This window comes from Ornithodoros turicata, chromosome 3, assembly GCF_037126465.1.
Source record: "Ornithodoros turicata isolate Travis chromosome 3, ASM3712646v1, whole genome shotgun sequence".
NCBI classification, from domain to species: Eukaryota; Metazoa; Arthropoda; class Arachnida; order Ixodida; family Argasidae; genus Ornithodoros; species Ornithodoros turicata.
Genome location: NC_088203.1, coordinates 39497596 through 39515450, shown reverse-complemented (window position 1 = coordinate 39515450; position 17855 = coordinate 39497596). Strand labels below are relative to the sequence as shown.

At 48.2% G+C, this 17855-nt stretch overlaps 1 protein-coding gene across 1 annotated transcript; it reads left to right on the top strand.

Moving 5' to 3' along the window:
- The first annotated feature begins 10720 nt into the window (after positions 1-10720).
- LOC135389351 (uncharacterized protein K02A2.6-like) lies at positions 10721-11722 on the top strand. The gene has a single exon (XM_064619409.1). The coding sequence runs from the start codon at positions 10721-10723 to the stop codon at positions 11720-11722; it is 1002 nt and encodes a 333-aa protein (XP_064475479.1).
- The last annotated feature ends 6133 nt before the right edge of the window (positions 11723-17855 follow it).

Genomic DNA, 17855 nt, shown 5'->3' with positions numbered 1-17855 from the left:
GTTTGTGATTGCTGTTTTGCGTCAATAAAGCTTCACCTCACTTGCAGTTAGCCTTACCGAATTTTGCCGAGATGCAAGAAGTTCGGGTTTAATTAACTGTTCAGATCGCAATAATGCACAGCACAAAAGGTTACACGTGGCATTTAACATTTGTAAACATTTGTGTGAACATTTGTAAATGTTCACACTGTGTAAACATTTGTAAATGTGGTACTCACCCAGCTATCATGTAGTTATAAAAAATCTGTGACTGATGAAAAAAAAAACGAATATATTGGTAGTGAATATATGTAGAAAAAGCAAAATGTCAACAATAACAGAAATAATATATATCCATATATTGTGCACCTTAATAGTTTGTCTTAGCATTTACTTCATGGCCCACAAATATGTCCCGTTCGAGAAAGAAATGTTACCAGTGAGGCTCCCAGCTGAAACTTGTGTAACCATCTGAGACCACAGTGGTACCATTGATTTTACCAAAGTGGAACCAGTCATCCCACTTTGGAACCCGGCTGGGACTTTTTAAACCATCGAAAGAGAAAGATGGGACCACTTCAATGTCGAAGTGGAACCAGCCACCCACTTGGGAACCCGTGCTGAAACCACTTCAATATCAAAGTGGAACCAGCCACCCCAGTTGGGAACCCAGCTGGGACCACTCACATTGAACTGGAACCATTCTGGGACCAGTCCAGATTTTCGCCTGGGTCCTGTCCCACTGCAGGTAGGCGTTCGACCGAGGCTGCTCCCGCTGACCATGCACAGCGTGGTTCTAACGCCCATTCAGGCGGGGGCCGATATTCGAGTTCGGCTAGTAGGTCGCCCTGTATGGTACGAGCCTCCTGCGCCAACGCTTCAAGACTATCAAAGCGATGGGCTCGAAGGTAGGGCCGGAAGCGTGGGTGGCACTGACGGATAGCCCGTGCTACTCGCTGCTGCTCTGTTTCAGTTGGTTCTGCTCTGCTGTACAGCTCTTGCAGGGCCCGTACGAATTCTGCCAACGTCTCATCTGGATGCTGAGTACGTTTGTGCAGCTACTCCAGGATACGATATTCGTAATCCGGGGGAAGGAATTCGTTTTTAAACCGCTGCTTGAAGTCCTGCAAGGACGTGAACCTCGACTGCAGTCGAAGCCAGCGGGTGGCGTCTGCTACCAAAGCAACCTGCAGGATGCGTGGGATCAAGACCTCGTCTGAGATTCCCATACCAGCCTGATAGCCGGTACGGTCAAGAAGTCTGCGACTGACTTTCTATCGGTGTACCCTGAGAACGTAGGAACAGGGATTGTCAGTCGGACGGGCGCTTGTGCCTGCGGCGGCGAAACCAACCCGGCATCAAGGCGTCGCGTCATCAACGAGCACAGCTCGGCCATGTGTGACAGAAGCTCTGCCGTTGCTGTGGTGTCTGACTGCGGCACTGCAGATACCGCAGTCGACGTACTTGGGATGGGATACTTGGGATGGAGGCACGGCAGGTGCCTTCTCATCGTCGGCCGGTCCTCTGGGCTCCGTACGCGCCGGGGCGACGTGTACCGGCCGCTCCTCCGAGTGGGACCGTTGGGGTACCGGGGCCTTCGCTCCGCTTCGGAGGTTGTACCCGCGTGGAGGCGTACGGTCCATCAGCTGTAAGGGCTCGGACACCGGACACAACTACAATACTCAAACAAAAGATGAACAGCAAAAGTGCTGCCCTGACAAAACCAGATACGCCAGAGAAATGAAAACACAAAATGATCAAAGCAGCACAATCCAGCGGTATCACAATGAACAAAAAAATTCAAACGTCAAAATAGAGCAACAGTAAATTAAACGTGCTGCGTCTTCCACGTCATCGAACGAACGAGCTCGTGCCCCACGTCTGGGCGCCATTTGTGGGAGCCTATTCCCACTCTCGGGGGCAAAGCCCGTCCATTCGACTCCCGTGAAAAGCGAGGCACAGAGACGAAGTCAAAATACGGAAAGAAACGTGATATTTAATAACTCACATAATGGAATCTTTACACCGAGAATGTTCTCGGCGCGTATACTCCGGATCTTTCGTCCTCCACTTCAATGACGCACATTTGGATACTTGAGGCATGTCTGCAATCCCCGTCAGCCGTTGTGTACGAGGCTTTGACCCAGGCACACGTTTGCCTGTCGCAGGGGTTCTCGGCTGAGAAGAGGGTACTTGACTTGTCGATTGTAAGACTTGACCCAGAGCTTTCTGGAGCACATCGAGAGTTACTCTTTGTCTTTCCGTCCCCTCCTGGCCATAAGGAGCAGTACACAGCTGGTTTGGCATCTCACGCTTCAGACAAGAGAAGAAGGAAGCAACTGCCTTCTTATCCTCACTGAGTGCCTCGGAGGTTTTGTGTGCTTTGTAGGTGTCGACGAGGTTGTCGGTGATCCTAACGTCCTTAATGGCCATGTTGCCTATGGTTTCGAGGTTCCTCATGTTCTGATCACCACCGATGTCAAGGCGCAGTCTCCTGGCACAGTAGATTATCTCTTTGTAGTTAGCTGCGGCTACAATCCCCAGGTCCTTCCGATAGCCATACCACTGGTTATCTGCTACCATCTTATCCGCTGTAAGGAACTTGGCAAATTCACGAGGGAAATGTCCTGCAAGTAGATCCCAGCGGAAAGTCGGATGCTCCATTAGCTCTGACCGAACCAACGTTAGTCCTGTCAGTCCAGAACCCTGCCTGAGCAAATATGAGTTTTAGGCGGATGTTGTCATCGGCGAGGAGCTGACCCCATCTTGGGAAGAAGTATTCGGCACACTGATCATTGAAGTACGGTCCATACTTCGACCAGACTACACGGATATGCTCACTAGTGATTGACACAACCCATCCCATGCTGCCCAGCTCTTGTGACAACTTTACCAACTTCCTCTGGGTGATGTTGCCCTGTTGAGTGTATGCCAGGAACACTCCGATTTAAGCATTAATAAGTCTTGAACGTGCGCTCGATGACATATACATTGCCATTGCCTGTATGGCATCTTGCACGCCAGCGGTTGGCATCTCACCACATTTGTCACGAGCCGCCCAGGCCGCCTTGTTCGTCTTGGCCTGGAGCCAGGTGTAGCCTTCGTCTACTAGGTCCCTTAGCATAATTTTGACACCAGTGTACGCAGCGTCATTTGCTTGTGTTTCACTCATGATGAAATCATCTGGTAGGCCAACCGCAAACGCCTGACCAATCATCATCCATAAGCTGTCGTCTTCGGCGACATCCTGCCCCAGGTTGGCTGCTTGCGCACAGAAAAACAGCTCCTCAACGTTGAGCTGTAGTTGTGAGTTAAACGGAGGCAGTGTAGCCCCTTTCATTGCAAACTTGATCGCTCCTTTGTAGATGTCGTGTGATGAGCGTATCTTGTCATCGTACAATAGTGGTCTGACCGGGATACCTACTGCAGGCCTCTGGTGTCTAGCTGAGGCAGGGATGTATACGGCGTGTTGTGATGATGCAAAGTTCTTCTCGGGGTCCCCAGGATTCTTGTAGACTACACCCTCCACAGGGTTCGACTGGCGGGGGACGGCTTGACGCTTAAATGTCACGACAGGGACAGCCTCAGTAGCCCCAGCTATGCGGCGAACAAAAGCTTTGCTGCGAAGATTTTCCGCGCTCATGATCTTAAAGCTGACCAACCATCAGCCACACACAAAAATCTAATGACAAGAAATACAATAATACAAAATGTTGGAATATTGGAGTGGGGAGGCCTTTTGCGTGATGCTTAGATCATCTCCCATGGTCGACTAGACCGAACTTCCTTGTGTTACTTCCACCTTTTGGGAGGGACATCAGTTGTCTTCCCTGCGATCTTCTTCCTCCTCTTCGCTCGCGTCTCGACAGTCTCTTCGTCAGACCTTTCGGGGTGTTCCTGGGGTCTGGAACCACTCGGTACTGGCTCATGCTCGATAGCACCTCTGTCCTCTGGTCGATCATCACCATCATCCGACGAACCACTATCTGACTGCTCTTCTGCTCTCTCATCTGACTGGGGCTCGTTGGGTTCGTGGCCTTCTCCTCCTTCTGGTGTCTCCCCATGCCTGGTGTCATGCCTTCGATTTCACTGTTCCCGACTGGGCTTCCGTAGATGGTGTCCTCGACGCTACCTTTCAGCTGGTCGACGACCAGGTTCATTCCATTCAGCATCGGGGTGGCTTGAACTTCCAAGTTGTTGTTTCGAACCAGAGAACACGCTATCTGGTCTTCGGAGTTGGAAAGGTAACCTTTGAGGAGGTTGACGTTCTTCTTACCCCAGTTTCTTCGACAAGAGTTGCCTATCTCACTATCAAGCGATTTCCGCAGTATATTCCCGACGACGTCCAGGTGCTGTCCAGAAAACTGTCTGTGTCCATTTCTCTAGGATTAGAGGACTGTTTTCACCACCTACGCTGCAGCTTAACCGACAAGATATCCTTGTTCAACCAGAAGCCAAATTTCTTGGCATTACTTTCAACTCGAAGCTGACTTTTAAGGCTCATATCCAAAACCTAAAGATAAAGTGTGTCAAGTCACTAAACATTTTAAAAATCATTTCTCACAGATCTTGGGGTGCAGACCAGGAAGCACTTCACAAAGTGTATACTGCATGTATTCGTTCCAAAATGGATTATGGGTCCTCTGTCTACGGTTCTGCTCGAGAGTCGGTGTTGAAAGCCCTGGACCCTGTCCATCACCAGCGGCTCAGGCTCGTGCTTGGCGCCTTCCGAACGTCTCCAGTACAGAGTCTATATGTTGAATCGAAGGAATGCTCCTTGAAAAGACGGCGTTCTTTTCTCGGTACGTCGTACGCACTTAGAATAAATAGTCAACCCCAAAATCCAGCCTCGACTTGCGTCAAGCACACACGCTTTAAACAGCTGTTCATTCACAAGCCCTCTGTCGTCCCTCCATTCTCTTTGCGAATTGCATCAGAGTTTGATTGCCACAGTTTCTCGTCCTGTGACCTACAAGTTGTAGAGTGTAGCAGAAAGCTCCCACCCTGGGAACCACCTCCAAGGTCTGACATCTCTTTGGCAAAATACAAGAAAGAAGACAGTGCGTCATCAGTACTTCAACAAGAGTTTGCACACTTGAAAGACAGCTTTGATAACCATACTGAGATTTACACAGATGGGTCCAAGCCTAGTGCAGGAGTGACTTATGCCATGATTTGTGGCGCGCACACAAGGTCTCATCGTATAAAAACATTTGCATCAATTTTTACTGCCGAGGTTTACGCCATTATCTTGGCTCTCAACTACATCCTTCAAGATTCCATGAAGTCTTCTGTTATATATACAGACTCCTTGAGTTCCATTAATGCCATTAACGCAATCTGTAGTCAGCACACAACAAAGAACTTTCTTGTGCAGCGAGCAAGATCTTTAGCCAGTTTGATAAGAACAAAGGGGTACTCCCTCATCCTATGCAGGGTGTCCAGCCACGTAGGCATCAAAGGCAATGAGTTGGGGGATCAAGCAGCTGCTTTCCAAAATGACGTCACACCTTTTGAGATGTCCGTGCAGGACATGAGATCGGCACTCAAGAAATCGCTGCACAGATTGTGGCAAGCCTTTTGGAACACACAGGCACATAATAAGCTCCACTTGGTTAAACCTCACATTCAGGATGCAGGAGACCGGCTGGAAAACCGCCTGTTGTGCACTTTACGAGCAAGGTTACGTATAGGCCATACGTATCTTACACATGGGTTCTTACTTCGGGGAGAGGAGCCACCTCAGTGTGCGCACTGTGGTCAGCTCCTGTCTGTTGTACACATACTCATCACATGCACACATCATGAATTACATCGCAAATATCACTTCAAGGAATTTTATAAACACTTCTTACCTCTTCACCCAGCCCTATTGCTTGGTGACGAGGCTCTCGTCCCTTTTACAAGCGTCTTTGATTTCCTGAGAGACGTTGGCGTTATTAGCCTTTTGTTGTCTTACACGTATACACGCATCTTTTATTAGTCATCGTGTTTACTCTTAAATAACCATAACATCACCACTGTCTCAACCATACCTCAGTTTATGGCGCATTATGATCTTTGTTGTCAATGCGCCATTAAACTCTCAATCATCATCATCATTATTTATTTATTTATTCAATCCATCAAGGGGCCGTGAGGCCATTACATGAGGCCTATCTTTCTCCCATGGTGTGCGGCTGAGCCCCTGCTCGTTTTACTGTTTTAGACGGGCCGTACATTCTTGCCTGCCAACGGCTAAGTTGCAGGTTCTCAATGAAGCTTGCAGGGCTAACCCTACTTCGCGAGAGAAATATATATAAAAGGCAAGTCTTTATGACGTTCTGATAGCTACTGCAGCTCATGGCTGCAATGATCTGCTTAACAAAATTCTCCATTTGGCATATAGGGCTGTTGCAGTGAAGTTTGCACAGCGCCATTTCCTGCCCAAACGGCCGCGGATCCCAACAGTAAGGAGTTCCATCAACGGGTTTTGCATGGTGTGTCAAACGGTATGGTGCCAAGGAAGCTACAAAACCTGTAGGAAAGCTTCTTGAAAAGCGCGAAGAACTCGAAACCGTGTACTTGAAAGTGCCGCGTCGTCTGCTAAACTGGGGAGTGTTGCATGATTTGGGGCGCTGATGTTGCTGCTCACTCGCGCCACCTGGCCTAGAGCAACAGGCCCATACATATCAGTCAGAGTGTCCAGTTGCCATTTGAGACTATCTGTGGATGCAGATTGTTCGTTTAATTTTTCTGATACAGCCAACATAAAAGTAGATGATGCAATTAAACTTAAAATGATGATGATGAAACAAGCCTCTCAATGCCCCTTTGCATGCTTTGATGTAACAAATAACATATTGAGGGCGAGTGTTTGTGTTTCCTGGCATTGCTTGGTACGCTGAAGGGAGGGTGGCTAGCATGGTGCAACCGCTAGCTCCTCTGGCCAGAAATTGAAGGATGTGGGATGGGACCCACTACTGGTGCCTTATTGCTTCAGTGAATAGAAATAGAAAGAATAAACTGGAAAAGTAGATCACACTGATGCGACAATCTGCTCCCTGACGCTTGATTAGTGAATGCATGGAATGACTTGAAAGATTATTTCAGCACATATGTTCGAATATTCATTTGATTCATATCATTTTCAGTGCAGTGAAACTAAAAAAAGGCTCTTACGTCTCATAACATGTTTGGGTGACATGCTGTGCACTACGTGCTATGATCACGAGGATGCAACCTACATCTGCAGAATAATGGATGAAAGTTTAATTATCTACAGGAGACAGCGCCTACCCCTTGCAGCTATGGCTGTTACCGCCTTGCTGAACGCCAATGTTGTGTTCTTACGGCCATATCGGCATGAGCATGCGGACCAGATGGTCAGCACGATGGTTATCGAAAAATAAAGAGAAAGAAGTTGATCTCCTCATTGACGGTCGCGTCATGCAGGCTGCATGGAAGTTGGATTCGTTCTTACAAAGGTAGTTATTTCCTTCCGACCGACACCACATTGGCGACGAGGGCTTTGAGAAGAGAAGGAACTGCACCACGTTGAAGATTCATCATGAGCTTCGGCAGTATTACGCCTCCGCCCACGTTCTTATCCACTCCCGGCAAGCCTAACGTTCCATGGACGCAATGGAGACAACTTTTCTGCAATTTCTTGGGAGCCTCAGGAGCTGAGGAATTCACATCAAAAAGGAAGAAGCAAATCCTTCTACATTGCTTGGGGTTAGAAGGCCTTCGCATTTATAATACGCTTCCAGAAGTAGTACACGAAGCTACGCAAACTGCATCACGTGAAGCCGGCGCAACACAGTCTACAAGTACCGTGTCAGGTACAGTGACGCCTGTCCCTGACGAGTACGAAACGGCCCTACGTACTTTAGATGCTTACTTCGCTACCACCATCAACGTGGTGACGGAACGCCACAACTTCAGGAGAAGAACTCAGCTACAGGGCGAGAGCATTGACGATTTTGTTTTGGCCTTACGGGAGTTATCCGCTTCATGCAACTTTGGCGCCCAAACTGAAGACAACTTGCGGGACCAATTTGTACAAGGAGTATCTTCGCAGCAAATACGTGGGAGGCTTCTTGACGGATCGGCTCTAACGTTTTCTCGTGCCGTGGACATTGCCAAGCATTGTAAAAGGGTATCGGACGAAACCCAGTCCTTCGTACATGGTGATGTCGTTCAAGCCATCGGCAACGCTCCGGCGTCGAAGACCCGAGGGCGTCAAAGTAAAGGACAAACGCGCCAGCTGCATCATTCCCAGAACTCTCAGCGCAAGGACGGAGCGCAAGGACTACGCTGTTATCGGTGCGGGTCAACGCAGCATCTCGCAAATGCTTCGAATTGACCAGCGTTTCACAAGCGTTGCAACAGCTGTGGGAAGGTTGGTCACTACGCCACAGTTTGTCGAGCGTCGAAGACACCGACGAACGTACAGGAGCTTTCTACAGAGGAGGATGAAATTCTAAATGTCGTGGTACCTTCAAAGGAAGGGCAAGGTCTCTTCATCGAAGCGCGTCTTGAAACTGTACCGGTAAAGTTCTTAATTGATACGGGATCGTCAGTATCCATTCTGCAAGAAGATCTCTTCAGGAGACATTTCGCTCATCGTTTCACTCTGGTTCCACCACGTACTGCTTTAGTGGATTACTCAAGACGGAAGATTGATGTAAAGGGGTGCTTCGAGGCTGCCGTCACTTACGAAGACAAGCACCATGCTCTTCGCTTCTTCGTAGTTTCCAGAGGAACAACGTTATTGGGACTTGACGCCATCCAAGGACTCGGCATACATATTGAAGGTGGAACACTCAGGTGCTTTGAAATGTCATTCGCTTCATCAATGCTACCAGACTCACTTGCACAGGGCTTCTCAAAGCTATTTTCAACAGAGCTGGGTTTGGCTAACGGATTTACCCACAAGGTTAAAGTTCGTCAAGATGTCCCACCCGTAATTGCTAAACTACGTCGACTTCCATTGGCAGTTCGCGACGCTGTTACGGAAGAGCTGCGTCGCCTTGAAAAGGAAGACATATAGAACGGGTTGAGGCTGTTAGAATGGGTTTCCCCCATTGTAGTAATTCCAAAAAAGGATGGAAAGATTTGCCTTTGTGTGGACCTTAGTGACGTGAACAAAGCCATGATACCAGACCTGTTCCCCCTTCCACATACAGAAGAGCTGCTGAATGCGCTAGCAGGAGCTCAGTACTTCTCTCGAATTGATTTAAGGTCAGCGTACCATCAAGTCCTTCTGCATCCTGTAAGTAGGAGCTTGACCACATTTATTACCCATGATGGACTCTACAGATTCAAACGGGTCTGCTTCGGACTTTCATCTGCGCCCGCCATGTTTCAAAGAATGATGTCTTTCATACTCAAGGATTGCTCCGGAGTATTATGGTACATGGACGACATCATTGTGTTTGGGAGACACAAAGCTGAACTTCAAGAAAATCTTCGAAGAGTGCTCACCGTCATTCGCTCAACCGGATTGAAGCTCAATGCAAAATGTGTGTTCGAGACACAGGAGCTGGAAGTCTTAGGGCACCACGTAAGCACTCATGGATTACGTCCGCTTCGTTCTCAAGTGGAAGCAATTACACATGCACCAGCACCAAACGATGTTGCTTCCCTACGTTCGTTTTTGGGACTTGTAGATTTTACTCAAAGTTCGTCCCAAACTTTGCCACGCTCGTGGAGCCTATGCGTGCCCTACTCCGAAAAAAATCAACCCTTCCTGTGGACAGACATTGTCAATGACAGTTTCAATGCTGTGAAGTCACTCTTCAGAGAAGACGGTGTCGTCCACCCGTTCGACCCTACACTACCAGTAATCGTCACGACAGACGCTTCTTCGTACGGGTTAGGAGCTGTTCTGCAAGAAGCCCAAGGCAATATGTATCGGACAGTTGCTTTTGCTTCACGTACCCTTTCTTCGCAAGAGCGCAAGTATGCTGTAGCGGAACGAGAAGCGCTGGCATGCCTATGGGCGTGCGAGCACTGGCACGTCTACCTTTGGGGTCGTCCTTTTCTTATTCGCACAGATCACCAAGCCTTGGTGACATTGCTATCGGCACGCGGCACAAGAAGACGTCCACTGCGACTTAGTAGATGGACAGAGCGCCTTCTTCGTTACAATTTCACAGTCGAGTACTGCCGGGGTGCCGACAACAAAATAGCAGATGCGCTGTCGCGATTGCCTCTGTCACACGATGCCCAGACTGAAGAGCTTAATCAGGAATTCGACTTTGTTGGCCAAATCGAAACGTCTGTAGTGAAGACAGACCTTCAATTAGCATCACGGAATGATCCGATCTTGAAACAAGTCATGGAGTTCGTGATGGAAGGATGGCCGTTAAAGCAAGACTTGATGCCGAGTCATCAGTCATTTTTTCAAGTTCAAGAGGAACTCACGGTATTCGAAGACCTCCTAATACGTGGAGATCGCATAGTGGTACCACCAGCGTTCACGGGACATCTCATACAGCTAGCCCATGAATCACACCCAGGCATCGTGCGCACCAAGCTGCGTTTAAGGGAGAAATACTGGTGGCCACAGATGGATAAACAAGTTGAGAATGCTGTCAAGTCGTGTAATATTTGTCAAGACGCCGATAAAAGTGCGAAGACTGCTGATACGCCACTGCAACCCATTCCGCTTCCGAGCAGGCCATGGGAGAAGGTAGCCGTGGACATAATGGGCCCTTTTGAAAAAGCTCCTCCTGACTGCAGATAAGCCATCGTGATGGTGGACTATTTTTCTAAATGGCCAGAGGCCAAGTTCTGCGCGAATGTAACAGCATCAACAATTTTGGACTTCCTGAGATCAGTGTTTGCACGAGAAGGCTATCCGAACAACTTGGTGTCCGATCACGGACCCCAGTTCATTTCACATCAGTTTGAACAGTTCCTCAGGGATAGAGGCATTCAACATTCATTTTCATCTCTGTATTATCCACGTGCAAGCGGGCTTGTTAAAAGGTTTAATAGAGTTCTGAAAACTATGTTCAAGCCACGTTCTTGGAAGGAAGCCCACTGCGACAAACCGTCACCGAGTACCTGGGACTGTACAGATGGTACCCCGCATGCAACCACCGGAAAATCACCTGCCGAACTTTTACATGGCAGGAAACCACGGACACGACTGGACATCGTAGGGATACCGTCATCTTTACTTGAGGATGATCCTGCTGCAGCAATGACCAATCTACGTGAACGCGTGCGCAGGCATCAGCAACAGAGCAAGACCTACACGGACCAGAAACGTAGTGCCAAAGCGCCAAAATATAAAGTAGGAGATTACGTTCGGGTACGCAAACCAGGATTCACTCCAAAAGGAATGCCGTCATTCTCCAAGCCACTCAAAATCATCCGACAAAAAGGGAGGTACTCGTTCCAACTAGCCGACGGCAACACATGGAACGCATCAAAGTTCGCACCAGCGGGTATTCAACCAGCAAGCAGCAACCCCACACCTTCCACGGAGTCCTTCAGGCAGGATTATCCCACCTACATTACTACTGCTGTGGATGCCTCCGATGTCCCTGTATCCCAGTCACAACACGACGCCAATCAGGAAGCGGCACCACAAGCTTACCCCCCTGCTACTGGCATCGGTGCGCCAACTCATCTGCCAGGAGCAGGATCACGTTTGCCTTCGAACGCAGGTGCAGGACAGCAGACACGTCTGCTGCCTCCGAGACATAGACGTCCTCCCAGAACATACGGAGACCCCGTCGGTCATTAACATCCACGTTTAATCGTCGCGTTTCAGTATACGTGTGCGTTGGGTATTTCACAAGGACTTTCTGTAGGGGGGGATAATATGTTGTGTTCTTACGGCCATATCGGCATGAGCATGCGGACCAGATGGTCAGCACGATGGTTATCGAAAAATAAAGAGAAGTTGATCTCCTCATGGACGGTCGCGTCATGCAGGCTCCATGGAAGTTGGATTCGTTCTTACAAAGGTAGTTATTTCCTTCCGTCCGACACCACAGCCAACAACACAGGAAGAAAAGGACTACAATGACGCACACAGTCGAACACGTGTGTGCATTGAGCACTGTTTCGGCATGCTAAAGATGCGGTTCCGGTGCCTTCAGAGGTACCGCCCCTTACACTTTGCTCCGGACCGGTCGTGCAACATCATAAATGCTTGTGTGGTGCTGCACAACATGTGTATAGCGTACGCCACACCTCAGCTACTTGATGAAGGTGATGCCGAAGGTGTTCCAGATGATAACGTGACAGAGGGGCACACGTTGCGGGGGCAGAGGACAATAAGAATGCTGTTGCCACAAGCAGTCGTGCATCCCAGGTTAGAAGTCGCCTTATAGGCTCTTTTCGCGTGACGTCACGATTGAGTTGGGCGCCATGTTGTTGTACTATGCAATCCGAAACCACTGAACCGCCTGCATAGCTTGCTCTGTCTCACGTTGTGTTGAGGCGTTGTGCTTGGTACTCTGTGTGATCTACCTGTTGAACACCGGCCGGATGACGTCTTCCGACGTCAGAGAACTCAGAAGCAGCTATTTTAGCTGATTATGTGGAGAAAAACGCAGACGCTACGCCGCCAAGATTGATATGTGCGATGGCATTGATCCGTTCGCGCTGCCGCAGAGAGAGTGCGTTAAGAATAATAGCCTATGGCCTCAAGTGGATGCGTCAGATATTCACGAGTACCTGGTGAGGACGACAAGCTACCTGACAAGGAAGGAGATGAAGGCATACAAAAGCCTTGAGGCCCACAACTACGTGACGAGCGGATGGGTCAAGGAACCGCACGTCAGCGCACTGTCAGGCGACCAAATCATCGTTTTCACTGAGGTAATGGAATTTTTGCAGTAAAATTACTTAATTGAGCAATTTAACTGCGCACAGGTCATTTTTATCAATCATTTTCTTACCAGCAATCTATCATTCTTATCAATTTATTAAGTAAGAGGGACCAACCTCAAGAGGTTGGCTAATTTTTCCTTCCCTGTGTTGTGATGGAACTACAATAGAGCCCTGTTTTGCAGGTAAATCACTCCCAGTGCCTATCAACTCCACCTGCAAAGGCCTGGTTGCTAGCAAGAGTTGACGGTGAAATCCGGACAGGGCACTGCACTTGCATGGCAGGCACCGGTGAAGTTTGTTCCCATGTCGCTGCCCTTTTGTTCTACCTTGAAGCTGGCACACGTATCAGGTCGGAGACATCATGCACGGACAAGGAAAATTCTTGGTTGCCTGCCCATATCAGAAAGCTAGAGCCAACGCCTGTAGTTGAAATGGACTTTTCGTCTTCGACCATGAAGAAAAAACGCTGAGATGGCTCCAGTGCACCAGCCCCTCCAAAAGGACGGCGTGTAAAGGTGCCTGCCCCAAGCCAAGACGAATGGAATAGATTTTTTGATGCAATTGTTGCGTCAGGGCTCAGACCGGCTGCAGCTGCCACTAATCCCAGGTACAGTGACCTTTATGTGCCTTTAGTCACAAGGAGCACTGCGTACTGCCTAAAAGACCTTTTCGATCCCAAGTTCATCGGACTTGCCCCGCAGGGGGCACCGGCTTCGGTTGGTGTTTGGTGAGTGGCGCCACCACGGACCCCAGCCCCCAGTCCTAAGGTGTTAACCGTACCGTGCCGAGGGAATTTAAGGTGAAGGGTAGAAACCTTGAACGGTGGCGGTCGGGGTCTTGGTCAAGCCCCGGCCGATGGGTTTTCTTTAAAACTCCGGGACCTTCCCACATGTATGAATGTGAAGTGTGGGTGACCATCTGGAACATTCGTTTACTTAAACCTTATATGGGTAAAAATTCTATTCCTTCCTCGATCGCGGGCGGTAAGCGCCCGCGGACCGAAGTTTTCAAACAGGCGTTTGACGCCTTTCAAAATAAATACATTGTTGTAAGCAGTGTGAACTCAGAGACTGAAAAAAAAACACTCCACTCGGGAAAATGTCACCGTTCTTCATCGAAAAGGCGGTGGCATCTCTGTCAAAGAACGTGAAAGAAATCAAACGCCTTAGATCAGGTGACCTACTGCTGCAATGCACTTCTGAAGCCGACTGCGAGCGTATACTGAACACACAGGAGATGCACCGGATCAAAATATCAGCAACCTTGCATAGGACCCTTAATACCTGCTGTGGTGTCGTGTCACTAGCGGAACTCATTGACGTTCCATCAGAAGAGATACTGGAAAATTTAAAAAGCCAAAAAGTGATTGATGTCAGGAAAATAAAAATCCGGAAAAACAACGAGTATATAACAACGCGCAACAATCCTTACGTTCGACTGTCCGACTTTACCAGAAAGGCTAAAGGTAGGGTATCTGACTGCAGAGGTGCGTCCATATATCCCTAATCCACTCAGATGCTTCAAGTGTAACCGCTTTGGCCATCCTTCCGATGCTTGCAGAGGTTCTGCGTGCTGTGCCCGCTGCAGCAGGCAGGACCACGACTCTAAGGAGTGCAGAGGGCCGGATCACTGTGTCAACTGCGCAGGTGACCACCCTTCGTACTCTAGGTCTTGTCCAAAGTGGAAGTTTGAGAAAGAGGTGATGCACATCAAAGTCACACAGAAACTAAGTTATCCAGAAGCCAGGAAGAAGGCATCTCCGTTCTCGTTCCAGAAATCCTTTTCATCTGTTGTTAAAGAGAAAACAAGGATGATGTCATGTGCAACACAGACAGATAATACCATACAAAGTGAAGTAACATGTACAACTCTTTCTCAAACACCAACTCCTGTAGCAGTAACCACAGTTTCGCAATCCTCTTCCGCGGCGTCATTTTCACAGACGCCGCCTTCGTCATCGCAAACTGTGGAGGCAAGCTCCATGGAATGCGATGACGACACGAGCTCGCAAGGCTCTTTTACGAGCGTGAGCTCACAAACACAAAGGAAGCCTAAGAGCAGTATGTCGGGGAGCGGCTCACTCCCCGATATATCACCTAAGGAACTTGCGGCTGCTCGGAAGAAAACTCCGAGGCAGCCCATAATGCCCCCAAAGAAGAAATAATGAAATGTTCTTTACACAGGACACACTTTCCAATGACGAAGACGCCTCTTGTGCACACCTTTTTCATTTTCTATACTATGGCGATCCTTCAGTGGAATTGTCGAGGGCTTCTCACTAATCTTGATGATGTCAATGATCTTTCGGACAGGTATGATACACTCCGTTTTGCACTACAAGAGACTTATCTTAATCCACAGCAGATACATACACTCCGGAGATGGAACCTGTTCCGAAACGATCGGGTTGATGCAACACGTACATCTGGAGGTGTTGCTATCCTTACACCAAAAACCCTCCCTACAAAGCACCTTCCACTGAAAACAGCACTTGAGGCAGTTGCCGTTCAAATATGTCTTCAGGGGGTCATAACTGTATGTTCCTTATACCTACCACCATCAGCTGTGGTAGACCAAAACACACTGGAAACTTTAATTGACGAGCTCCCACCGCCTTTCCTCTTACTGGGAGATTTTAATGCCCATAACTGCTTATGGGGAAGCTCGAGAGTCGACAGGCGAGGAAAAATGTTGGAAAAGATATTACTTTCTAGAGCTATCTGTCTTTTTAACAAAGGAAGTCCCACTTATGTAAGTAGCGCTAGTCAGTCTTTCTCCGCTATCGACCTCTCTTTGTGCAGCCCATCAGTGTTTCAAAGCATTGACTGGGCAGTGGACCAGAATCCTCGGGGTAGCGATCATTTTCCTGTAGTTCTGAAAGTGCATAATGTACCAGCCACCCTAGATACACGTCCACGTCGGTGGAAACTGTCACAGGCTGATTGGAATCTCTTCAAGGAAGAAGCCAATCTCCTAACACCATCTTTCCAAGGGTTAAGTATAGAAGATGTCAATAATCTTATTACGGACACATTATAAATGCTGCTCAACAGTCCATCCCACAAACATCCGGTCGCCTCCCTAAGCGCTCCAAGCCTTGGTGGACAAGCGACTGCGAGACTACACGCAAAGAACAAAATCGGGCGTGGGGTGTGTTCCGGAGGCACCCCACCACACCAAACTTAGTCGCATTCAGGAAGGCACGTGCGAAAGCACGCTGGATACGAAGACAGGCAAAAAAAGAATCTTGGAAAAGTTTTGTATCTTCTTTGAATTGTAACACTCCTTCACAACTTATATGGGACAGGCTAAGGAAAATCAAAGGAGACTACACAAGTTTCTCTGTCCCATTACTGCAGGTAAATGGCGTAGTTTGTCAGAATTTGGAAGAGCAGGCCGATGCCCTTGGGGAACATATGCAACATGTATCCAGCTCAGCTCACTATAGCAGGGATTTTTTGAAAATAAAATCATCTGCTGAGAAACAGACTATTCCAAGTGAGGGCGGTGACAAGTACCCATACAATTCACTCTTTACAATGACTGAGCTACAAAGGGCTGTATCATCCAGTAAAGTTACAGCCCCAGGTCCTGATCGCATTACCTACTCCATGATCCAGCATTTATCATCCACATCTTTAGAATCCCTTCTTGATTTCTTTAATCTTGTCTGGCGAGAGGGTTGTCTTCCGTCTGGCTGGAAGGTGGCAACCGTTGTCCCATTGTTAAAACCTGGAAAAGACTGCACAAACCCCTCCAGTTATCGACCCATAGCACTCACAAGTTGCCTAGGGAAAACTTTTGAGCGCATGGTTAATGATCGCCTGATGTATTTCCTTGAGGAAAATAAATGCCTAGATAAATTCCAGAGTGGCTTCAGAGCTGCGTGCTCGACAACAGATCATCTGTTGCGGCTAGAGAGTGCCATCAGAGAAGCATTTGTCCGAAGGCAGCATTGTGTGTCCGTATTTTTCGACATTGAAAAGGCCTATGATACCGCCTGGAGGTATGGTATTCTGCAAGATCTGCACACTCTGGGAATAAGCGGCCGCATGTTTCGCTGTATTGCCAATTTCCTTCAAGGACGATTATTCCGGGTCCAGGTTGGATCGACACTTTCTCGCCCATTCATACAAGAGAACGGTGTACCTCAAGGATCCGTCCTAAATGTAACTCTATTCATCGTAAAGATGAACTCTATAGCAAGTGTCATTCCTCCTTCAGTCAGGTATTCACTGTATGTAGATGACGTTCAGATTTCTTGTTCCTCTTCCAGCGTCGCTAGGTGCGAACGTCAACTCCAACTCACAATAAACAAGTTGGTCAAATGGTCGCACGAAAATGGTTTCAAGTTTTCTCCGGAAAAGACAGTATGCGTCTCTTTCTCTAGGGTACGGGGAGTGTTCCCCGAACCAACACTTAAAATGGGCAGCCACGACATTAACGTAAAGCCTGAGCATAAATTCCTTGGACTTATATTTGACCGGAAATTGACTTTTCTTCCTCACCTCAAACACCTCAAGGTAAAGGCCATTAAATCTCTAAATCTTCTAAAAGTGCTTTCTCACCGGTCCTGGGGAGCAGATCGTGACACACTCAAGAAGATCTACGTCTCCACTGTTCTATCCAAATTGGATTATGGGTGTGCTGTGTATGGTTCAGCACGGCCATCTACACTCAAAATCCTCGATCCAATACACCACCAAGGACTGCGTTTAGTACTCGGAGCATTCAGAACTTCTCCGATACAAAGTCTATACATAGAAGCGAATCAGTGGTCTTTAGAGAGACGTAGGTTTTACCTCGCTGCTTCATATGCACTTAGAATCAGGGGTCACCCCGAGAACCCAGCATATCAATGTGTGAAAGATACACAATTCAGACAGCACTTCTTGAACAGACCTTCAGCCGTGCCTTCTTTTAGCGTTAGAATGTCACAAGCAGTCGAACACTATGGCTTTCCAGAATACAACTCTATGATTCTTGAGACAACTAAGAAAATCCCTCCATGGCAGCCCCCTCCAAAATGCAACGTATCC

Bases quoted from the DNA above. Each gene is read 5' to 3' on its own strand.
- LOC135389351 (XM_064619409.1), top strand. From the start codon at position 10,721: ATGGTGGACTATTTTTCTAAATGGCCAGAGGCCAAGTTCTGCGCGAAT.